Source organism: Battus philenor, unplaced genomic scaffold, assembly GCF_028537555.1.
Source record: "Battus philenor isolate CCGP_79_NKW_IND1 unplaced genomic scaffold, ilBatPhil1.0.hap1 SCAF_9, whole genome shotgun sequence".
Lineage (NCBI taxonomy): Eukaryota > Metazoa > Arthropoda > Insecta > Lepidoptera > Papilionidae > Battus > Battus philenor.
The window spans coordinates 12,498,328-12,517,010 of record NW_027181759.1 but is presented as its reverse complement, the minus strand read 5'-3'; the positions used below and the strand labels follow the sequence as shown (position 1 = coordinate 12,517,010).

At 35.6% G+C, this 18,683-nt stretch overlaps 1 protein-coding gene across 1 annotated transcript in view; it reads right to left on the bottom strand.

Annotated features, from left to right (window-relative positions):
* LOC137932334 (thrombospondin type-1 domain-containing protein 7A-like) overlaps window positions 1-18,683 on the bottom strand; it is a 78,272-nt gene that overhangs the window by 5,091 nt on the left and 54,498 nt on the right. The window contains exons 4-23 of the mRNA XM_068775937.1: window positions 15,995-16,091; window positions 14,928-15,035; window positions 14,361-14,506; window positions 13,527-13,655; window positions 12,575-12,780; window positions 11,819-11,924; window positions 10,831-11,039; window positions 9,589-9,784; window positions 8,895-9,049; window positions 8,069-8,181; window positions 7,852-7,961; window positions 7,089-7,274; window positions 6,394-6,538; window positions 5,564-5,662; window positions 5,247-5,347; window positions 4,813-4,993; window positions 3,207-3,368; window positions 2,970-3,120; window positions 1,745-1,898; window positions 789-877 (exon numbers count right to left, since the gene is read on the bottom strand). Of these exons, the coding sequence (XP_068632038.1) occupies window positions 789-877; window positions 1,745-1,898; window positions 2,970-3,120; window positions 3,207-3,368; window positions 4,813-4,993; window positions 5,247-5,347; window positions 5,564-5,662; window positions 6,394-6,538; window positions 7,089-7,274; window positions 7,852-7,961; window positions 8,069-8,181; window positions 8,895-9,049; window positions 9,589-9,784; window positions 10,831-11,039; window positions 11,819-11,924; window positions 12,575-12,780; window positions 13,527-13,655; window positions 14,361-14,506; window positions 14,928-15,035; window positions 15,995-16,091 (2,843 nt within the window). The remainder of the gene's footprint in view (window positions 1-788; window positions 878-1,744; window positions 1,899-2,969; window positions 3,121-3,206; window positions 3,369-4,812; window positions 4,994-5,246; window positions 5,348-5,563; window positions 5,663-6,393; window positions 6,539-7,088; window positions 7,275-7,851; window positions 7,962-8,068; window positions 8,182-8,894; window positions 9,050-9,588; window positions 9,785-10,830; window positions 11,040-11,818; window positions 11,925-12,574; window positions 12,781-13,526; window positions 13,656-14,360; window positions 14,507-14,927; window positions 15,036-15,994; window positions 16,092-18,683) is intronic.

Here is an 18,683-nt window from a genome sequence, read left to right as displayed (position 1 = left end):
TATTAATTTTATATAATAAATAAACACGCAATTATTTTCTTGAAATAACGTGGTTAACTAATAACAATAATAACCCTTTCTCACACAAATGTTTTGTTATAACACGAATATTTAAAAAAAGTAATTCTAATTTTGACTCTGCCTACAGAATCTTATTTATACAGTAACGAAATACAGTTGAGGAATACGATGCTCTTTAAACCCAACAGTTATGACGTCCGCTTATCTGACGTTTATACCGATGATAGCATTTTTTGTCTAGTCCGTAATAAACGTAATTGAGCACGCTCGATATCAAGTAGCAATGAATAGTTACAAAATTGATTCTTATTTAAAATTTTAATTTGTATTTGTAAATAGCTTGCACGTATGGATTGAATTTTCACTGTTCATTAATTAAAAATAAATTATTGTCGTTTTATAATTGCTCATGTACTATGAATTTTACTTTTACATCTTTTATGCTGCTTTTAAGGAAAAGTTTTTTCATTTTATACGATTTTTTAATGTAGTGGATATGTCCCATAAACCATGAGTAATTTGTATTTTTACACGATTTTTTGGCACGCTTTTATAAGGAACGAAAAAAAGAGTTGGGTGTTTTTATAACTAAATCGAAAATAGTTATTAGTAGATGCGATCACTTCGTGTTGCCACCAGCTTCAGTGTTTTCCAGGGCGTCATAAATAATAAAAATAAAAAGAATTAATTATTATGACAAAGTTACCTTTAACATGATTTAAGTTATATTCAAGTTTCTTAATAAATTATTAGTAAAAAAAACTTACAGGACAGAAGGACTCGTTAACGAAGGCTCCATCACTACGCAAGCATCGTACTGCTCTCTTCTTTGTACCTTCACCACATGGGGATCCGCCTGAAATATTTAAATAAATTTTACTTACAGGAATGTTATATATAGTCACCATTTTATAGAATTTAGCAATAGCGATAATGTATCGTTAAGCGCGGCATAGAACGTCTGCCTAGGTAGACGACTTTGCTAAGGTCGTTGGAAGACTGTATGCGGGCTTTCAACTGGTACTATTGAAAATGTTTGACGGGAGCTTATATCCATCACTGACATGAACTCAGATAGTATTGTCATTTTAAAGAATTGAAAATCTTATCGTTTCACGTTAATCTTCATTATTTTACCCCTTTACCTTCTTTTAAGAGAAGGACAAGGTTATGTGGAATATCTACCCTCTAAAACTTCTCACTACGTGAACCAACGACGTAGTCAAAGTAGTTGGAACCGAAGACCGGTCATCGTGGCGATCTTTAAAGGAGGCCTATGGCTTGCAGTGGGAGTCTATTAGTTGATAGCATTATGAAAACTTGCTCTGTGGTGGTTCTTAGTATCTGTGGGAGGAATACCATGATCAACGAAAGCGCCGATGTCTCTCAGCGCTTACAGGTGCAAAGGTTTTTCTTTTAGTAAGGGGTTACCAGTTTATGTAGGATACCCAACCACAAAATGATGATGGAAATCCGTGGTGATAACCTTTGGTATCTTTGGAGGAACAGTAGAATTTCCTATGAAACCTGCCGGTTCTAATTAGTAGTATGCAAGAGAATGTCCCGGGTAAGTTGGACCTCTCTTGGCATCACTGTTATGGAGCAGCAACTAATGACCACTTCGTGTGGCTATCACGTTAAATCCAATGCCTCTTTATCGACAGGCAAAAACCTTAGCACTATGTTAAGGAACTGAGTTTAAAGGGTTTTGTCCTTATTTTACCTAGAGGCTGGCAGTCGTCCCACGGTGCGACGTGCCAGGAGTAAGTGTGGGGCGCGCATGGCTCGGCCCCTACCAGGTGTGGGCACGGTGCACCGTCATCATCAGCAGGTCGCAGCACCACTCGTGTGCGGTCGCGTCTTCCTCCCCACTTTGTCTGTACATTTCATTTATTTATTAAGCTTTATAGCGAGCAATAAAATTAAGGTACAATAGGCTAACCAAAAATCATTTTTAAGGAACCCCCTCGCCGAAGGAACTTTGTGAAATAAATAACTTATACTTGGCAAAATAAATATTACTATTAAATTCCAAGTTTTTGAGCCTCATGGTTCTTGAGCCATTGAGATGAGTCGGTATATGGGTGGAAATATCTTGTTTAGAAGTATGTACATACATGTGTATCTTTACCTACATTTAATTCCATTAAATTAATAACTATAAATATTAATAAATATATACTACAGATTCCCAAAGTGGTTTACATTGATCATTAGGAACTGAAATCGGTTACCTAGCTATTTATATAATATATAATCCAAAACTGATTTTGTTAATGCTATGTTATTTAAACACAACTTTTTGTGAGAAAAAATGAATATACAGCAGAGGATGTATTACGTATATCAATTTGTTTTAAAAATGACTAAGAAATTAGTTGTATGTATTGTTGTTATACTTTGAAAAATTTTTAATTGTTATATTTTAATCAAAAACTTGTGTTAAATTATTCATGTGTTTTTCTTATTAGAAAAAACAAGATATGTTAAATTTTTAAAAATAGATTGACTTTGGAACTATGAGGTATCTGTTAATTCTGGATGAAGGTTCTCTTGCAGAAAATAGTTTAGAAATTTATAATGATTTCCATATAACATAATATTGTTGAATTTTATTTTAAAAATGATGACGAATGCTGTTTCTATCTGATATCTGAGATCTGCTATCTCTATAAAAAGAGAAAGACAATAATAATTTCAAAATTTTTAGAGTAAATTATAAACTTAAAACTATATTTAACGCCTTGGAACAAATATGATAGAACGCAATTACATTTATCATGTTGTCATAAAATAAAATATTTATGAAAATTATTTCGTTACAATGAATACTAACAAATAACATCAGATTACGTATAAATAACTTGACATAAGATTTTCTTTGTAATTTAACAACGTAAAATTCAAGATTTTATTTTTTTATGTATAAGTAATGATTGTGCGTTCACCTGTTCGCAAGGACTCCATTCAGACCAGGCGCTGACCACGCAGTCTGCGGGGCAGGGCGCACGACAAGTGGCCTCTCGAGCAGGCGGTTGCCCGGCACCACTCACCAGGCACTCTGTTTCCTCTAACTTCACGTTGTTCGAGTCTTGACAACTGTATTACAGACAGAACAGTGCAAGGTGTGAGGAATTTAGGTAACTTCATTAGGATCTTTTATGCCTGAGTGTATATGTACTAACACAACAGTCCGGTTGATGATCGCCCGCCCACACAGTGCCTGGCGTGGAGCACAGACTGACCACTCGCCGACCACCCACATCGGCTCCGGGATCAGACAACTCGCGCGTTGCAGCGTCGCGCCACACTCTCTGCCACCCGCCGAGCCTTCTTCTATTACTTCCCTGCAACGGAAGTATAATAAGCTTAATATAACACTATCGTTAGCAATTAAAGTAATTATTGACAAGTATATTATTACTTCGCAGAAGTTCCTAAATTAGGCATATACTGTTTTGGGTAACCATTATACGAAAAATTCAATTATTGGGGCTTAGTGGTTCTTAGGTGTAGATTACGGACTGGCGACGAGATCACGAACAAAAGTTTCTGCTATAGTCGAGCAGATTGGCACGTTGAAGTGACGATGAGAGTAAATAGGCCATATAGGCCTTAAGTTGTTGACCTGAGTTGTGCAATGGAGACTACGACCCGACAAGCGCAAATTCCGATGTTTCCTCATAAGACGGACGAACGAAATTATTAAGTTTCAAAAGGACCAAAATATAGCTACTTCCGCCATGCAGCAGTAGTCGTGCAATAAAGTGCACCGCTGTAACATTACTCCTGAGGATGCCCCGAGGAGGAGTGAAACACCTTGAGTGATTTAGCGGTGGTAGTTGTGTAATTCGCATTGTTTGCCGCATGCGCATTCATCAGTGGGCTGGCGGGCGGTGCACTTTATTGCACGACTACTGCTGCATGGCGGAAGTAGCTATATTTTGGTCCTTTTCTTACTTAGGATGGACTTCCGCAAAATAACGCCTGAATCCATTGGGTTATTAAGTTTTTCAGAAGACGCTGGATGCAGGGTTCTTCTAACAAGTCCTATAGTAAATATATTCCCCAATGAACCTCTTATGTCTGAGATAAAAATCGTTGTATTGAAAGATAAATTTTCTTACAGAAGGAAAGAATTACAGCGGTGATCATATCAGTGCTAATTTGTTTTTATCTTCTTTTATTATTGTGTTTCGTAAAAAACCTTAATTATTATGCCTCCTGATTATTTTTAAAGCAAATATTTTTTTACTCATTTGCCACGAAAATGTGCCACTCTCTCTTACAATTTTTGGAAGGTAATACTATTGATTGCCGACCACAGGTAAGGAATTTTAATAACAATAAAAATGTTATATTTATAGTAATTTAACATCTATTATTTTGTATTTTTTATAAGTAAATTTTTAAATATTTTTACATATTATTTTAATTCCTTTTCTAGAAAATTACTAAGAATAACTACCATGCTCTCAAAATAAAGTCGCAGTTTTACTAATAAACTATTGCCACCAAAGAAGTTTGTAAGATTTTTACTTCTTCTTCGGATGAACGTCCACTGCAAGGCATAGGCTTCCTACAATTTCGCTACGACGGCCAGTCTTCCACTGCCAGTGACTTCCGCTGAAATTAACTATGTCGCCTTTCCACCTAGTGTGAGGCCTACTCATGCCGCGTGTACCGGATCGTGACCGCCACTAGAGAGACTTTCAACCCCAACCGTCAGTTACACGAGCGTTGTGCCCAGCAATTATTCGTGCTACGTCGGTGATCTTGGTTGTTACTTACCTAGTTCTAAATCGGAATGCGGCTCTGGAGCCAGGCTCAGCCGAGCAAGCTCCCCATGGCGCCCAGGGTCCGGCAGCACAGTCTCGGGCGCATCGCACACTGCAAGCGCCACGAACTAGGGCTGGAAACTCCTCGTCGTAAGCGAACCCATCCGTTGACGCTTCTCGGACTCGGCGAGGGCCTATAAATAGTATAAAAGTGAAAGCTCGATTTTGAATCGTGCACTGTTTAGAGAATTGTTAGCCTTTTTACTACCCTTTGGTGACCTTACAGTCGCTGAACTACCATATAGACGGCTAAGCTTGGAGTTATTCTACAAGGAGACCCGCAAACGAATGAAAGTATTAAGAAGACGATGGAAGAGGGGTACTTGCAAACGGCGGACGTCCTTAGTCTAAAACAATGAAGATGATCTAGGTGCAATTAATAATTACCAGTAAGAGGATGATATTTCTTGCAAACGTCCATCGGTACATCTCGACCTTTAGCTAGACAACGTGCTGCTCTCAATGCCCTCCCTTCGCCGCATTCGAGTCTGTAACGTTTTTAATTAAGATTTAAGCTAAGGAAGTAACGCTTATTGACATGTATGTGCGCTGTGTAGAAAATCATACTTTCGTTTTGGAAGAAAAGAGATTATTTGGCGATTAAAACTATATAATTAATTATTTAGATAGATGCTTTAACTTTATAGATAACTGTTGTCATTAATAATAGGAAATAATTAGATGCTTGAGATACTGAAACTTACCCTGGTGGTAAAATGCAGTCGGAATCTGCAGGTAGCAACTCCAAAGAAACTGTTTTGCAAACGCAGTTTGGGACGTTAGGGTCAGATGCATCAAGGTACCTGCAAACAGAATTGTCATTTTTCTATAGACTTTTCGTAGTTTTTTTTTTTAATTATATTTACATTCACATGACGTAGTTCAACTTAGTTTTGAAAAGTTTACGATTTAAGTTAGTAAATAGTTTAAGAGACAAACATTGTATCGTGCAAAAACGTGAGCAAAAAAACTTTTCGAAAATATTGAACGTAACTGTAAAAACAAAAATGCGGACGCTAATGTCTGTGGAATATAGATCTTAATAAAAAAATGTAGAAATTGATTTTTTGACTATTACCACTCTCTTAATGGTTAAATTTTCGTTATCCTTCATTAACATTGATCGCTAAAAATACTCTATCTGCATAAAATAGTCAAAGCTACAGTAGTATTTCATGAATTACAGTTGCGTTTACACCTCACAGTAGAAAATCATAGTTTAATTTTAAAACAAATTGAGATTATTGATTTGCTTATCATTTAGTTTATTTAATAACATAAAGAAATTTTTATTAGAGAACGAAAATAATTAGACGTTAGAGGCATGGCAACAATCTAGGATCTATAAGTAGCAAGTTAGGAGCAGGTGCTATTTGAAATCTTTACAATAGGCCTATGTCAACAAGTAGACTGGAATAATGATGATATTAAATTTATATTTTAAGTTATTTACGATTGATTTGTCAGTAATAATATGATAGCTTAACATATCTCTTACAAAGTCCGTTTCATATATACGTTCTTGTATACTCACTTCAATGGATCTGAACAAATAGTATCACACGTAAGAGATACTATGTCCTCACAGGTGACGTTGCATGTCGCTACTGTAGGCGGTACCAGCTGCCCGGCACATGCACCTGCCTCCACACGATGGGAATCCGACCCGCACCAAATGCCTGCGAGGTGGTTTCACGTTTTATTTTGGGAAATATATGTTATGTGGTGCGATAAAAATCGCCGTTTTGCAACGTTAGGTGATGAGTGTGTTTAATCAAAAAAAATTGTCAGAAAAGATTGTCAGTGAAATATTGAAGGCCTGTATTCAACAATGGATATTTAAACAAAACCTTAGTGGTCCAGATGGATATCCAGGGGCCCACAGTAGACTTAATGGGGGTCGTGACGAAGAATGGGGGTTCACATTTCGTAAGCGGAGGTTTACGAAAATTTATCTGCTTATCAAAACTAAAATTTTGGCTCGACTTAACCAATCAAATTTGGACAGATAAGATATCAAGAAGCTCAACGACTGTTACTCGTTAAAATTTGCATATTCCATAGTCAAATAGATATGATTTTCATATTTTAGTCGAGTTTTGGGAATATGGTTGAAACGTAGCTGCAAGAGGTCTATCGAAAGCAGGTAAATTTTGAAATTGGTTTATGAGAACTAAAGGCTAGGAACCTCCGACCTAAACAATAATAATGGTGAAATATTTTCCTTACTTCTAGCTCGATAGCCCAAACCGCAGCGCTGGCCTGGTGGTAGTCTGCAGGTGCTCCACTCGCCGGCAACCCACATGGCTTCCCTGGAGCGACAGGACGGTGGCACTGGGCAGTCACGTGCCTCCTGCACGGGGCCACAGTTTGGACCGCCGTGCACTGTACGCACGCGGACTTGCTTGCCCGGTTCTGTGTGGGTCATCAATAACAACAAATTATCGGCCAATAGCTTAATTTATTCGAGTCTTTTGCATAATTAATAGCTTGATGTATTCTAGCTTATTGCAAGCTAATAGCTCGATTTATTTTAGCCTATTGTGTGGTTAATGCTTCGATTTATTTTAGCTTATTATATTGATTATAACTGGATATATAGCCTAATGTATGGCTAATAACTCTACTTTATTTCAACCGAGGCTAAAAATATTACAAAGGACGTAGCTAGATTGTTTTTAGATTGTGGTGATTACTACTTGTATTAGTACGGAGTGCTATATTAAAATTACTATGTTATTACATATTTTGTACAGCAAAAACAATGTATTCGTATTTTGTTGTACGCGGGATATGTCAATTATCATGAAGTTAATTTGAACCAGTCGGGTTTTATTGCTATTATTTTCGTTTTTTTTTTTCAATCAATTACATCTTTTTATTTTATAACACCTCTTATTACTTGAATATTCTGTATATGTTTATTGGCAGTAATCACATGTGCAAAATTTTTTTTTCAGACTGTTGCATTTTTTTGTTATTTTATTTTTACCGCATGTATTGGGGCACGAAGACCACGGCATCCACGCTTCAACTCTGCACCCTCGGCGACATCGCAACGTGCATGCACGACGAGATTGAGGTCGGTGTAGTGGAGAACATCTGATATAACATTAAACCATACATAGATAATAAAACTTACTATTTTTTTCTTAGATTATCTTTAAATTTCAAATTGTTTGTTAACTATATGAAATTATGAAACTTACAAAGAATCTCTGACAACATCAGCGTTGTTCTGGACACACATCACGTTTCTGGTAATTTGGCCCTCTTCTATACAGGGTTCTTCTTCATCGCTTTCATTGTACGGTTCTCCTTCCTGTCGTAAACGTAAAAAATATTTTATTAATAAATAATAACGAGAAATTTAAAGGAAATACATTGTTGATCACAATTTTTTTGTTGGTGCAATAACAATATCATCATCATTTTTATCAGCGAATATACATCCACCACAAGCCTTGAGCATCCTACAAAGATTAATTTAACCAGTGAATTAATTCACGCGCTAATTTATAATGTAAGTAGTTTTTCGTTTTTATTATATTCAGTGGTATCTCTGAAGAGAAATCTCGTATTTTAATTTCTAATGACTTAGATATCAGAGCTAACTATTATATACGCTTAGCTAACAAGACATTTTTTCATCTTTTAACTATAGAAGCGTTGCTAGAGTTTCTTCCGCCACTACTTCTTCCTGCGTTAGTTTTACAAAGTATGTACTTTTCTCGAAAATCTGATAATACCAACTGATCAAGCCGCAGTTCAGCTCTCTGGGCAATGTTAATGTGTTTTGAGTGATAGCCAAAGCCGAGATCCTCTCTCGGGATTATACTTACACAAAGAGTATGCATTAGTGACCAGTTTGGTGGCGTCTCAATCCGGAGAAATAAGTAATGTCAGGACAAGTCCCGTGGCTTCTAAGTGTTTCCTCTGGTTGAATTATTATTAAGAGGTGAAAGCACGTACAGATTTTAGCGTTGTATAGAAAAGGATTTGACATTTACAAAAAATAAGGTAAACGTACAGTACCTGTAAGTCAGTGTAATTGGTGACGGGGATGTAATCCTGGTGGCGACGTTCGCAGGGCCCCCACGGTGTGGCCAGCCAGGAGTAGGTGGCACAAGCGTGGTTATTGCATGTTTCATTCTGTATGAGTTGGTCTTCTGCAGGACACGGCCAGCCGTCTGTCGTACAATTTGTGTTATGAAGGATGATTGGAAATAGGTGTAGATGATTTAAAGGTGTGAATGTGTAGCTTATCCGATGTCAGATATTTTATTCTAAAATCAACGGTTTCATAGATAACAGAGATTCCGTTTCTGTGGAAGAAATACCAACCTAAATGTTGTTAGGTAATTGCAAAATCAAAACATGTAACAAATAAAACATTTAAATCTACAAAAAAGCAAAGGAACAGACATTACGCGGTTCATTATGCCAAAAACAATATAAAAGTGTTTTTTTTTAAATTGTTTTTATGGTATTTTTGTATTTATGGTATAGTATAACAAAACTGTGAAAAGCACATAATTGTCAAACTCATTTTATTAGCGCTTTAAAAAGAGATCGAAAGTCCCTAAAGTTAGCATTTCATGTTCTAACTATGCATGAACATGTTATAAAAACATGTCGGATTTGGTTAAGTTCACACAAAATACTATTTGACGTTAAGTTTAAGAGGTTCCAAACAATGAAGATGCTTAGTGTTTGACGTAAAACTTACTGGGGGAGGCGTGAGCTATGATCTGCCTAGTCCTTGTCCTGGTGGGGCGTGGGCGAGAAGGAGCCGCGCACGTAGCCGTGCACGGCGACCAAGCAGACCACGACGACACTACGCAATCCCCAGGGCAAGCGATGCGGCACCGTTCGCTTCGCGCCGGGGTACTGCTTCCACTGCACCAAGCCCGCTGAGCTTCTTTCTGGATAAATACCATTTATCTTTGAATCAATTTGTCGATTGGATACAGATATACCTACGGATCCGCAACGCTATTGCTTACAATGGGCCTTATGGGAAGGCTCAAGGTCGCCCAAAAAGCAATGGAGAGGGATATGCTCGGAGCTTCGTTGCGATATATAATCGCATATGGGTAGATTAACCAAAGAACCAAAGTCACCGAGTTAGCTCGAAGAATTGCTCGTCCAAAGTAGCAATGGACGTGGAATCGCTCGTATAACCGATGACCGCTGGGGCTGAAAGGTTTTCGAGTGGCAATCGCGAACCGAAAGACGTGGCATGGGTGAGTCCACTCACTAGCTGGACTGACCACATAGTTAAGTTTGGGGTAAGTCGAAGGATGCAGGCATCGTGGCGATTTTCGGAGGCGGTTTTATGCCTTGCAGTGGGCGTCTATCGGCTGATATAAACATAACAGCAGTCGAATGAATATAGGAGAATTATATCATCTTCACCATTTCAGCTGTAAAACGTTTAACATGGGTTAACTCCATAGATTTCCAATAACAGCTAAAATAAAACAGCCCGCATCGACTATTTTTCGACGACCTAAACAAAGTTATTTGTGCATCTTTTTGGGGCGTCCTGGGTGGTGTTGGTGGGTCTTTACTCCAGAAACTTAAGGTCCCAGAGGCCGTCGCGCTATGTGACTACTCCCACTTAAATTTCCCAATCCGCTGGGCTATGCTAATTACTTTTGTTCATCTACGGATTTCCTCAATTTTGATTCCAACTTTTATACAAATCTTTTTTTTTATTTGTCGGTTTACAGTTGAGTAATGAGTCATCGGTAGGCAAATAAGAAGTGCTATGCTAAATCTTATAAATCTTCAATCAATCTTCCTCACTATCCGTCGTTTTAGCTTTAGACGTTGGACTTGATATTAGGTACTGGCCCTTGTCGATTTACCAGTGGTGTCCAATGAAGTTCACATATTCTAGAAAAACATGGAAAAGTGGTAAATGCTTGATATATACTTTTACTGCATAGCCACAAACTGGACTTACTCCATCATGTCCTACGCAGCGCAGTTCCCGCATGCGTCTACCTGGGCCGCACGTGGTGTGGGGCTGGCTAAGCACGCATGGTCCCCACGGTAACGCCTTCCACGACGCGCAGCGAGGCATCGTGCACGTGCGTTTTTCTTCCAGGGGAGGGCAGTTCGCACCGCCGCCAGATTCCGCTGACGTCACGCGGCGACGTCTCACGCTGTACCCTAAAATTATTAGCGACTATTACTCCTAGCTTGAGGGGAGTTTTATTAGACAAGGACAGTTATAGGACTGTTTGTCGTGAATTTGAATACCGGGAAATATACTCCGTATGAAATATTATAATTAAATATTATTTATAAAAACGTGTTTAAGCGTAAAAAGTACGGTATTTCTAAAGATGCCAAAATATTCATAATTGTATATAATATTGAAGTACACCTTACTAATTATTATAAGACAACAACCTATGTTTTAGAAATCATTGCAGAATTTATACAGATCCGACAACCGATTAGAAGGTAGAGTCGGTGAAAAATAATCCTATTAAAGCTATTTAAATAACGTACACAATTATATAGTAAGTAGCTCAGATATTAAGATATCTTATATTAAGCAAGAGAATTTTTTATGTGCACAAACCTCACTAGAATATACATAATTTTTGGTTATGATACAGATAAAAAATATAAAGTATGATTGGCAATTCAGTTCTTTTACATGTATTTTTAATCATCATTTATAAAGTGACCACTCTAATATATGTAACAATATATTATGTTTTCTATCGGAACACGACAGACAGTAAACAATAATAATAAAATAATTAATTTTAATATATAGTAATCCGGAAACGCTTCTTCTTTCAATAATGGCATTACGTTATTTAATATTTCTGAAACCAATGATTTTTGTAGAGGGCGTACCATATCTTATACAGTCAAGCTTTCCAGTTTTTATGTCTATTTCTAATCACGGTCTATATAGTATTCGAGATTCTTACCAGTAGCAGTTAGCTCTTGAACGGGATAAAGTGGACATCCGTCAATTGGTTGGCAGGCACCCCATTCGCCCCACTCACCGACTTCGCAGTCACGCGGACATGGAACCTGGAATAGTAATATTATTAATAAGGCCACCCAGACCACAACGTTCAGGAGTGGAGTATCTTTTCCTTATGAAGTGAAAAAAATATATTATCTCAAATAACTTCAAATATACTGCTTGTTTTCTAATGAAATAGGATTCGTTTTTTGTTTTTATTTACTTTATCAGCAAGGGTGCAGTACCACTGCGGGTATAATTGTTTGGAAGTATTTTTTGGTTATAAACAAAGTATTTGACCACTGTCTCGTCTGATGTTAAGCGATGACGTGATCTGAAACGGTACTTGCTTGCCTGGAAGATATCTATTCACAATCGACTTGACGACTCTCAAGTTATAGCTAGCTGAAACAAACAACTCCTGTGATGAAGAAAAGAAAGAATAGGAAGAAAAAGAAAAACATGAATTAATTATATAATAGTTTGTTCGTGTCTTGTTTACCCATTTTAAAATTATTTACAGTATTCACTTATTATTGTTAAGATAAGCTAGCGTAATTATGGCCAGTGCTGTGTATGCTGACAATAGGCAACATATTGAATTTTATACAATGTTAAAAGGAAGTAATGTTAACCTATATTATGTATTGCTGTTGGCGTGCCTATTTGAAATAAAGAAAAAAAGGTAAATGAGATGATGGGCAAAGAATATTACCTCACAAGGCTGCACGAGCGTGGGCATAGGAGCATGGGCGCACTGTGCCGGGTGAAGCGAGCGACCGTCAGCACGCACGCACGTGACGTCACGTCGCTGCACTCCTCCTCCGCAGCTGGCATCAGAACCAACTTTATCCAGATCGTCTGCTTCGTCGTCATCGTCGTACAACGCGTCGCTGTCATCGGCATCATCTTCGTCGTCCACTATAATAATAAGATGTAAAATCTTTAAAAGGGTGAGTCTTGACCTCATTTGACGGCAAAAAGTTTTTATAACTACTTCCAAACTTCATTTATAAAATGATCATTCTGAAATATTTTACATTAACTCATTTTTTCTGTCGGAAATCTACAGGCCAATAACTTCCGGCAATATAAAGTCTGTACAGACAGATTATCGATAAATAAATTGAATATGTAGTAGTTTAATTTTTTTAAACGTTTTTTATTACTATATCACATATTTCTCAAACAATTGACAATGAAGGAGCTCTAGCTCTTTCATGCTTTTACACTGTAATCAATTATCCTGTATATTATTCACATGTATTATCAAATTTTAACTAGTAGCTCGTTGAACAGTCTTTAGATAACAGATTCCAGCACTAATATGAAAGATCAGTCTAATCAGTCGCATTCCTCAATAGTGTACTAGCTATCCTTTACTGCTTCACGAACTTATAATAATGAACGCTACCTGAACTCCCTTGCGGGTATTTAGCTGACTTTTACTTGGTGAAAATTATAAATTTCATGCCCTTAAGCCTTAAGGCTCTAGATGTCTTGATGATTCAGTACACAGGTGGAAATCTCACGATGCCAAAGACAGGAATAGATGTCACATAACCGTATTACTTCGTGTAGAGAGGATCATGACTCTCAGCAATGAATATAACGATTTGAGGAGAAGGAGGTTCTAATAAAATTTTCATTATGCATTTGGAACTTACAAGGAGCAGGAGTGGTGGGCTGTAAGACAGCCACACGGCAACGTCCCCAAGGTCCAGGCGTCCAGTGAGCGCTGGCTTCCAACGCAGCTGGTCGTACCTCTTCTACTACGTCGCATTCCTTGCCTCCTCCTAAAAATTATTAGCGAATTTGAAATATTTTTCTGACATTACATCCTAAGTTATGCTGGACTCGATTTTTTCTGTTTTTCTTCACTATTATCATTCAATTGTATGTTATTTAAATTGCTGTTGGGCGCGTTACTGTTTTATTGTACTTTACTTAATAAATGTATTCAGTATTTTATTTATATTCTACTTATAAATAAATATTATAAACTATAAGCTTTTAATATTTGTTAATTACAATTAATCGATTGAAAATTGACTTTAATACCCCGTGTGTTATAATGTTTGACTTAATGTAATGAAAACAGCATATTAAGTTTTTTATAATGGGTGCTTCACAAGCATTTATGTTTACTCCGTTCTGTTAAAATTGCTTGAACTCATTTAGGAATACTTTTATTAGACTGTTAATGAAACTTATTGTTATCATTCTTTAAGCAATGCAGTTTAGATGTCTCTTAAGTTAGCTGGTGCGGGATTTATTTGTTTCATTTCTTTCGCTCGCGTATGCCAAACATGTATATCATATATATTACGAGTACGTTATCTCAACATTTTGTGTTCCTCTTAAAATGTTCATGAGTGCATATTAAGCAGTTAATTCTAATTAATGTATTTATTAAAAACAATTTATTCTTTATTTAGTGAAAAGGTTTGAGAAGTAACAGAAAAAAATTGATTTTGATTAAAATTTATAACAATTCAAACCTTGAGCTAATCGTCGCAGTCTCCTGGTCCGGACTAGAGCACCGTCAGAGCGCGGTCGCCATGGCAACCATTCAGCAAGAGAGCAGTCCTCACGCATCACACAAACTCGCGTAGTGCCAACGTGTGATAATGCATTTCCACAATACCTAGGACAAAAATTATTATTTTTTTATCTTTATATAAATTAACATAGCGCGTCTAATTGTAAGTGGTGATTTCGTTGGAGAAATTTACTAGCCTTACCATAAGCCACATAGCTTGCCTAAATATTAACTTGCAGTTTAAGTTCATTGATAAATATATTATTTATGTATTTTTAACGCAACAACTAGATATTTATAAAAGTTTTTGCGGGAAGGGAAAGCTTTAAGTAGGTTTTAGTGTTTATTATGTATTTTTTATATTATATATGATAATTAAAAATTAACTTAATGGTTAGAGAATCACATCAAATAAAGAGAGTATAATTCTCTCGGTTCTAAAAACGATGCGCCTAATATTTTTTGGAATTTTATCCTATTTCCTGACTGAAAATATAGTAAATTTTGTAAAGGAAAAATAACTCACATAGCTTCTACGAATTGTCCGTCCTTTCTCCTGCATTGAACTTGACGCCTTTGTAGTCCGAGTCGTGGTGTGTGTACCAAAGAATCTTCTTCCATACGCGTGTTGTACCTGCTAATGAGCATAGATATTAGATAACCATATTAGATAACCATAAAACTAGTGGAACAATTATTCAATTTTTCTGTCATTAATTCATTCATGTCAGCTAATAAATGTCCAATGTATGCCATAGACCTTTTTCAAAGAACGTCAGAATGACCTGTCTTACACTGCTTGCATCCAGCGAGTTCCAGCGATCTTGATTATGTTGTGAAGCCATTTGATGGGGCCCCTACTTACGTCGCGTTTACCGACAGATCACCACTCAAGAACTTGTCGGCTCTAACGCTCTACGGCTGTACGAAAGATGGTATCCTTCCACAGGCTAGTTAGACGTATGGTATGAATTTTCGAAACGATTTTGGAACTTTGTATTATAAAGCATAACTCATATACTTTATTTAAAACAATTACGATTGATTGATGATATAGGGGCATCGATTTTATGTGAATTTATTAAGCAAATTTTTTTGTATATCTGTAAAATTCTTGTTCGTTTTTTATTTGATTTACAGCTGAATATCAGACGTGCTAATTCACTACCTATTTGATTATTTATCCCTTAATTCACTTGTTTTTCTTCCTCTCTTTCTTTATTCTTTCTGAGGCAAGTACGATTCAAATCAGTTTAATGTTTTTATTTATTATTGTATTACATTTATAATATGTATTATAACGTAAAATGTATAATACCTATTATTAATTATAAATATATATGCTACATACACATATATATATGTTTTGTACACGTTAACTACCCATTATTTATGCTTTAACCTTTTCCATACTATGGTTGCCTGTAAAAGATTGCGTTGTGTGATAAGACCGCCCATTGTATTGTATATATCATCGTAGTTTTGTATTATTATGAAACTATTTAAATGTATCATAGCGTGTGCAATAAAAATATTAAATAAATAAATAAACCGCCCAGTAAATTCTGGTTATTGGTTATTACATTAACATACCTTTCCACGGGGCGATCTTGTTCCCCTTCTATATTAATAGTGCATTCCGTCCATTTTCCCACGTACACCGAATATTCCGCGTCATTAAGATCCAGGCCTGAAACAAAAAAAAAAAATAAATAAAACATTTATTCATAACATACACTAATTTTTCTATTTTATGTTACTAATTTTAAAAATTACATAAATTTCGTGTCAAAAACTTTATCATTCGTAATGTGTTTTATATTCTCTTGATTTTGTATTGATTTACATTTAAGGGAAACTAATATTAATTCTCTTCAAGTTTTTAAAAATTATTTTAAATTATATTTGTATAATAAACAGAAAAAAGTTTATAAAGAGTGATTAGTTGTAGGAGTAAAAGCTTTGACGATGTGAATCTATAGCTCTCTTCTCAGCAACAAACTTAACAGCTTTTATATCTATTTTCAATCAACCTGTATAATGTTTTTTTCTGTAGGAATAGGACAGGTTTATTAACCTAAGTTATTACTTCTAACGATATAGTCAGTAGGGACAGATTGTAAGTAATAATTTATTTTAAAATGTATTAATCTGAATTTTGATAACGCTTTTCCATTTTACACTATCATTGTATTATATATTCTTTATTATTTCTGAAACCATTGATTATTGGATAGCTAAGCTATGTATAGCTGATTGGGTTAAAATATATATGCAATCTGCTGTGTACAAATTGTTAGATATAGTCCGTATTCATATACGGACTATATCTAACAATTTTACACTTTATCGGAGTCTTTTGTGTCCTTATTAGTAAGTGTACAGTTGAGCAGTCTCATTTTACAAACGGTTCACTATATAAAAATAGAACATGCAAGTATCTACGATACAAAGGCGATGTCAACGTACATTAGAAAGTATACTGTCGCCCTCTGGCGGCAAAGCGAGCTTTATATCAGGTCATTTGCATCGAGAGAGACGTGATGTTCCCGATACATTAGTATACATTATTCCTGATACAGAGTAATGGACGTGTAACCTATTTAAACTGATTATTTAGATATATAGGAAAGTAATACATAATTGTATTTATTGTACAAGTATTTTTAAGTGAATATGTTAAAAAAATTGCCTTCACCTTTAAGTTATAAATGCATATTGTTGCCAGTTATCCCCTTAAATATAATTTTATTAAACCTGATTTAAAAGCCTAAGTGTATATGTTAAATCTAAAGTTGTTTAGATGGACGCCCCATAGAGTGACGTAGCGAATGTACCCCAGAGAGAATTTAGGCTTGAGCTACCGCAGTCAATCGAAATTCGGATTGATAGGCAAATGTATTCGAAATAGAACTTCTAGACATAAAATTACTACCAGATCGAAATATGCTAGCATGAGAAGAAGTGATGGAAGAAACTCCAACAATGCCTTTATAGTTCGCATGGGAAAACCTGTCTAGGAAGTGGTAGTAAAATGCGTTTAGAAAAAACCATCACTCTATTTGTGGACTTAGAGACAGTAACGTCAATTGTACATTTTATTTAAAATAAGTTTATAGATTTTTTTAAATAGAATTCTGAAAATTCGAAATTAAGATGATCTGAGATTTTTTACATATCTTTCGCATTATCTACGACTACTTTTATTTAATGTATGATTTTTTTTAAATTAAAACGAATAGTCGTGAATTCACAGGCCAGTTATTTAAAAAAAGTCTAGTTTGAACAAAACTGGACCTAGATTGAGCTCCCCAATAGTCTCATTTAATTTAAAGCCGTTGTTTCCGAACGCGCATTAATCCGAAAAAAGACTACAAACTAAATAACGTTATTTTATACTCACTTTTACATTGGTTACATTGGTTAAATGCACAAAAGATGCTATTGTTATTTTATATGACAATTAACAAATAAATTCGTTACCGTACACAACTTCCGTAGGTTATTAGATTGCTTTTCATGTTGTTTACGTAAAAAGAAAATCTATCTAAAATTATTTACTTCATTGACAACATCACTTGTTGTCTAACAACTTAAGTTCGTCAAGTTGAGTTTATCATCTGTTTCGATGATAAATGCTTCCGACCTTAGAAGATCAGGCGAAAGAAACTCAACACGAATATATATAGTTATATATATATATATATAAATGTATATAGTTGGGAAGGATATGGTTACATCACCCCGAGACAACGGATAGATCCTTGTATATAACTGGAGATCATCGTACGTCATAAAAATTAACATTGTTAAGGGTTATACGAAATCTTCCTAGACAAAACTTTAAAGTATACAAGTATAAAATTATAACAATGTTGCTAGAAAGGGATAAAAGTAAACAAGTAAAATCGAATCAGTTTTTATTAATTTTACTCCGAACTCTCAAAAAAGATTGTTTACAAATTACAGTAATTAAAAACTTTTACCAGGAACTGGAACGTAATAATTAGAGTAAACAATAACAATGCTATTATAAAACTTCCAGAACTTTAGGATACTATAATGCAGGAGATGTAAGTCGATGGTAAACTAATTTTCTCGTATGAGTATATTTAATTAGCTCTCCAGATTGCCGTACTCGTGAAGTAAACTTTGTAATTACACGCGAAACTGCAAAATTCATTACCTCCTCGTTTTGGCTATTTTTGATACAGTACTGTAAATTTAACATTAATTTTTGAATCATTATAGACATACGCTTGTTTATTCATCACTCGTTAAT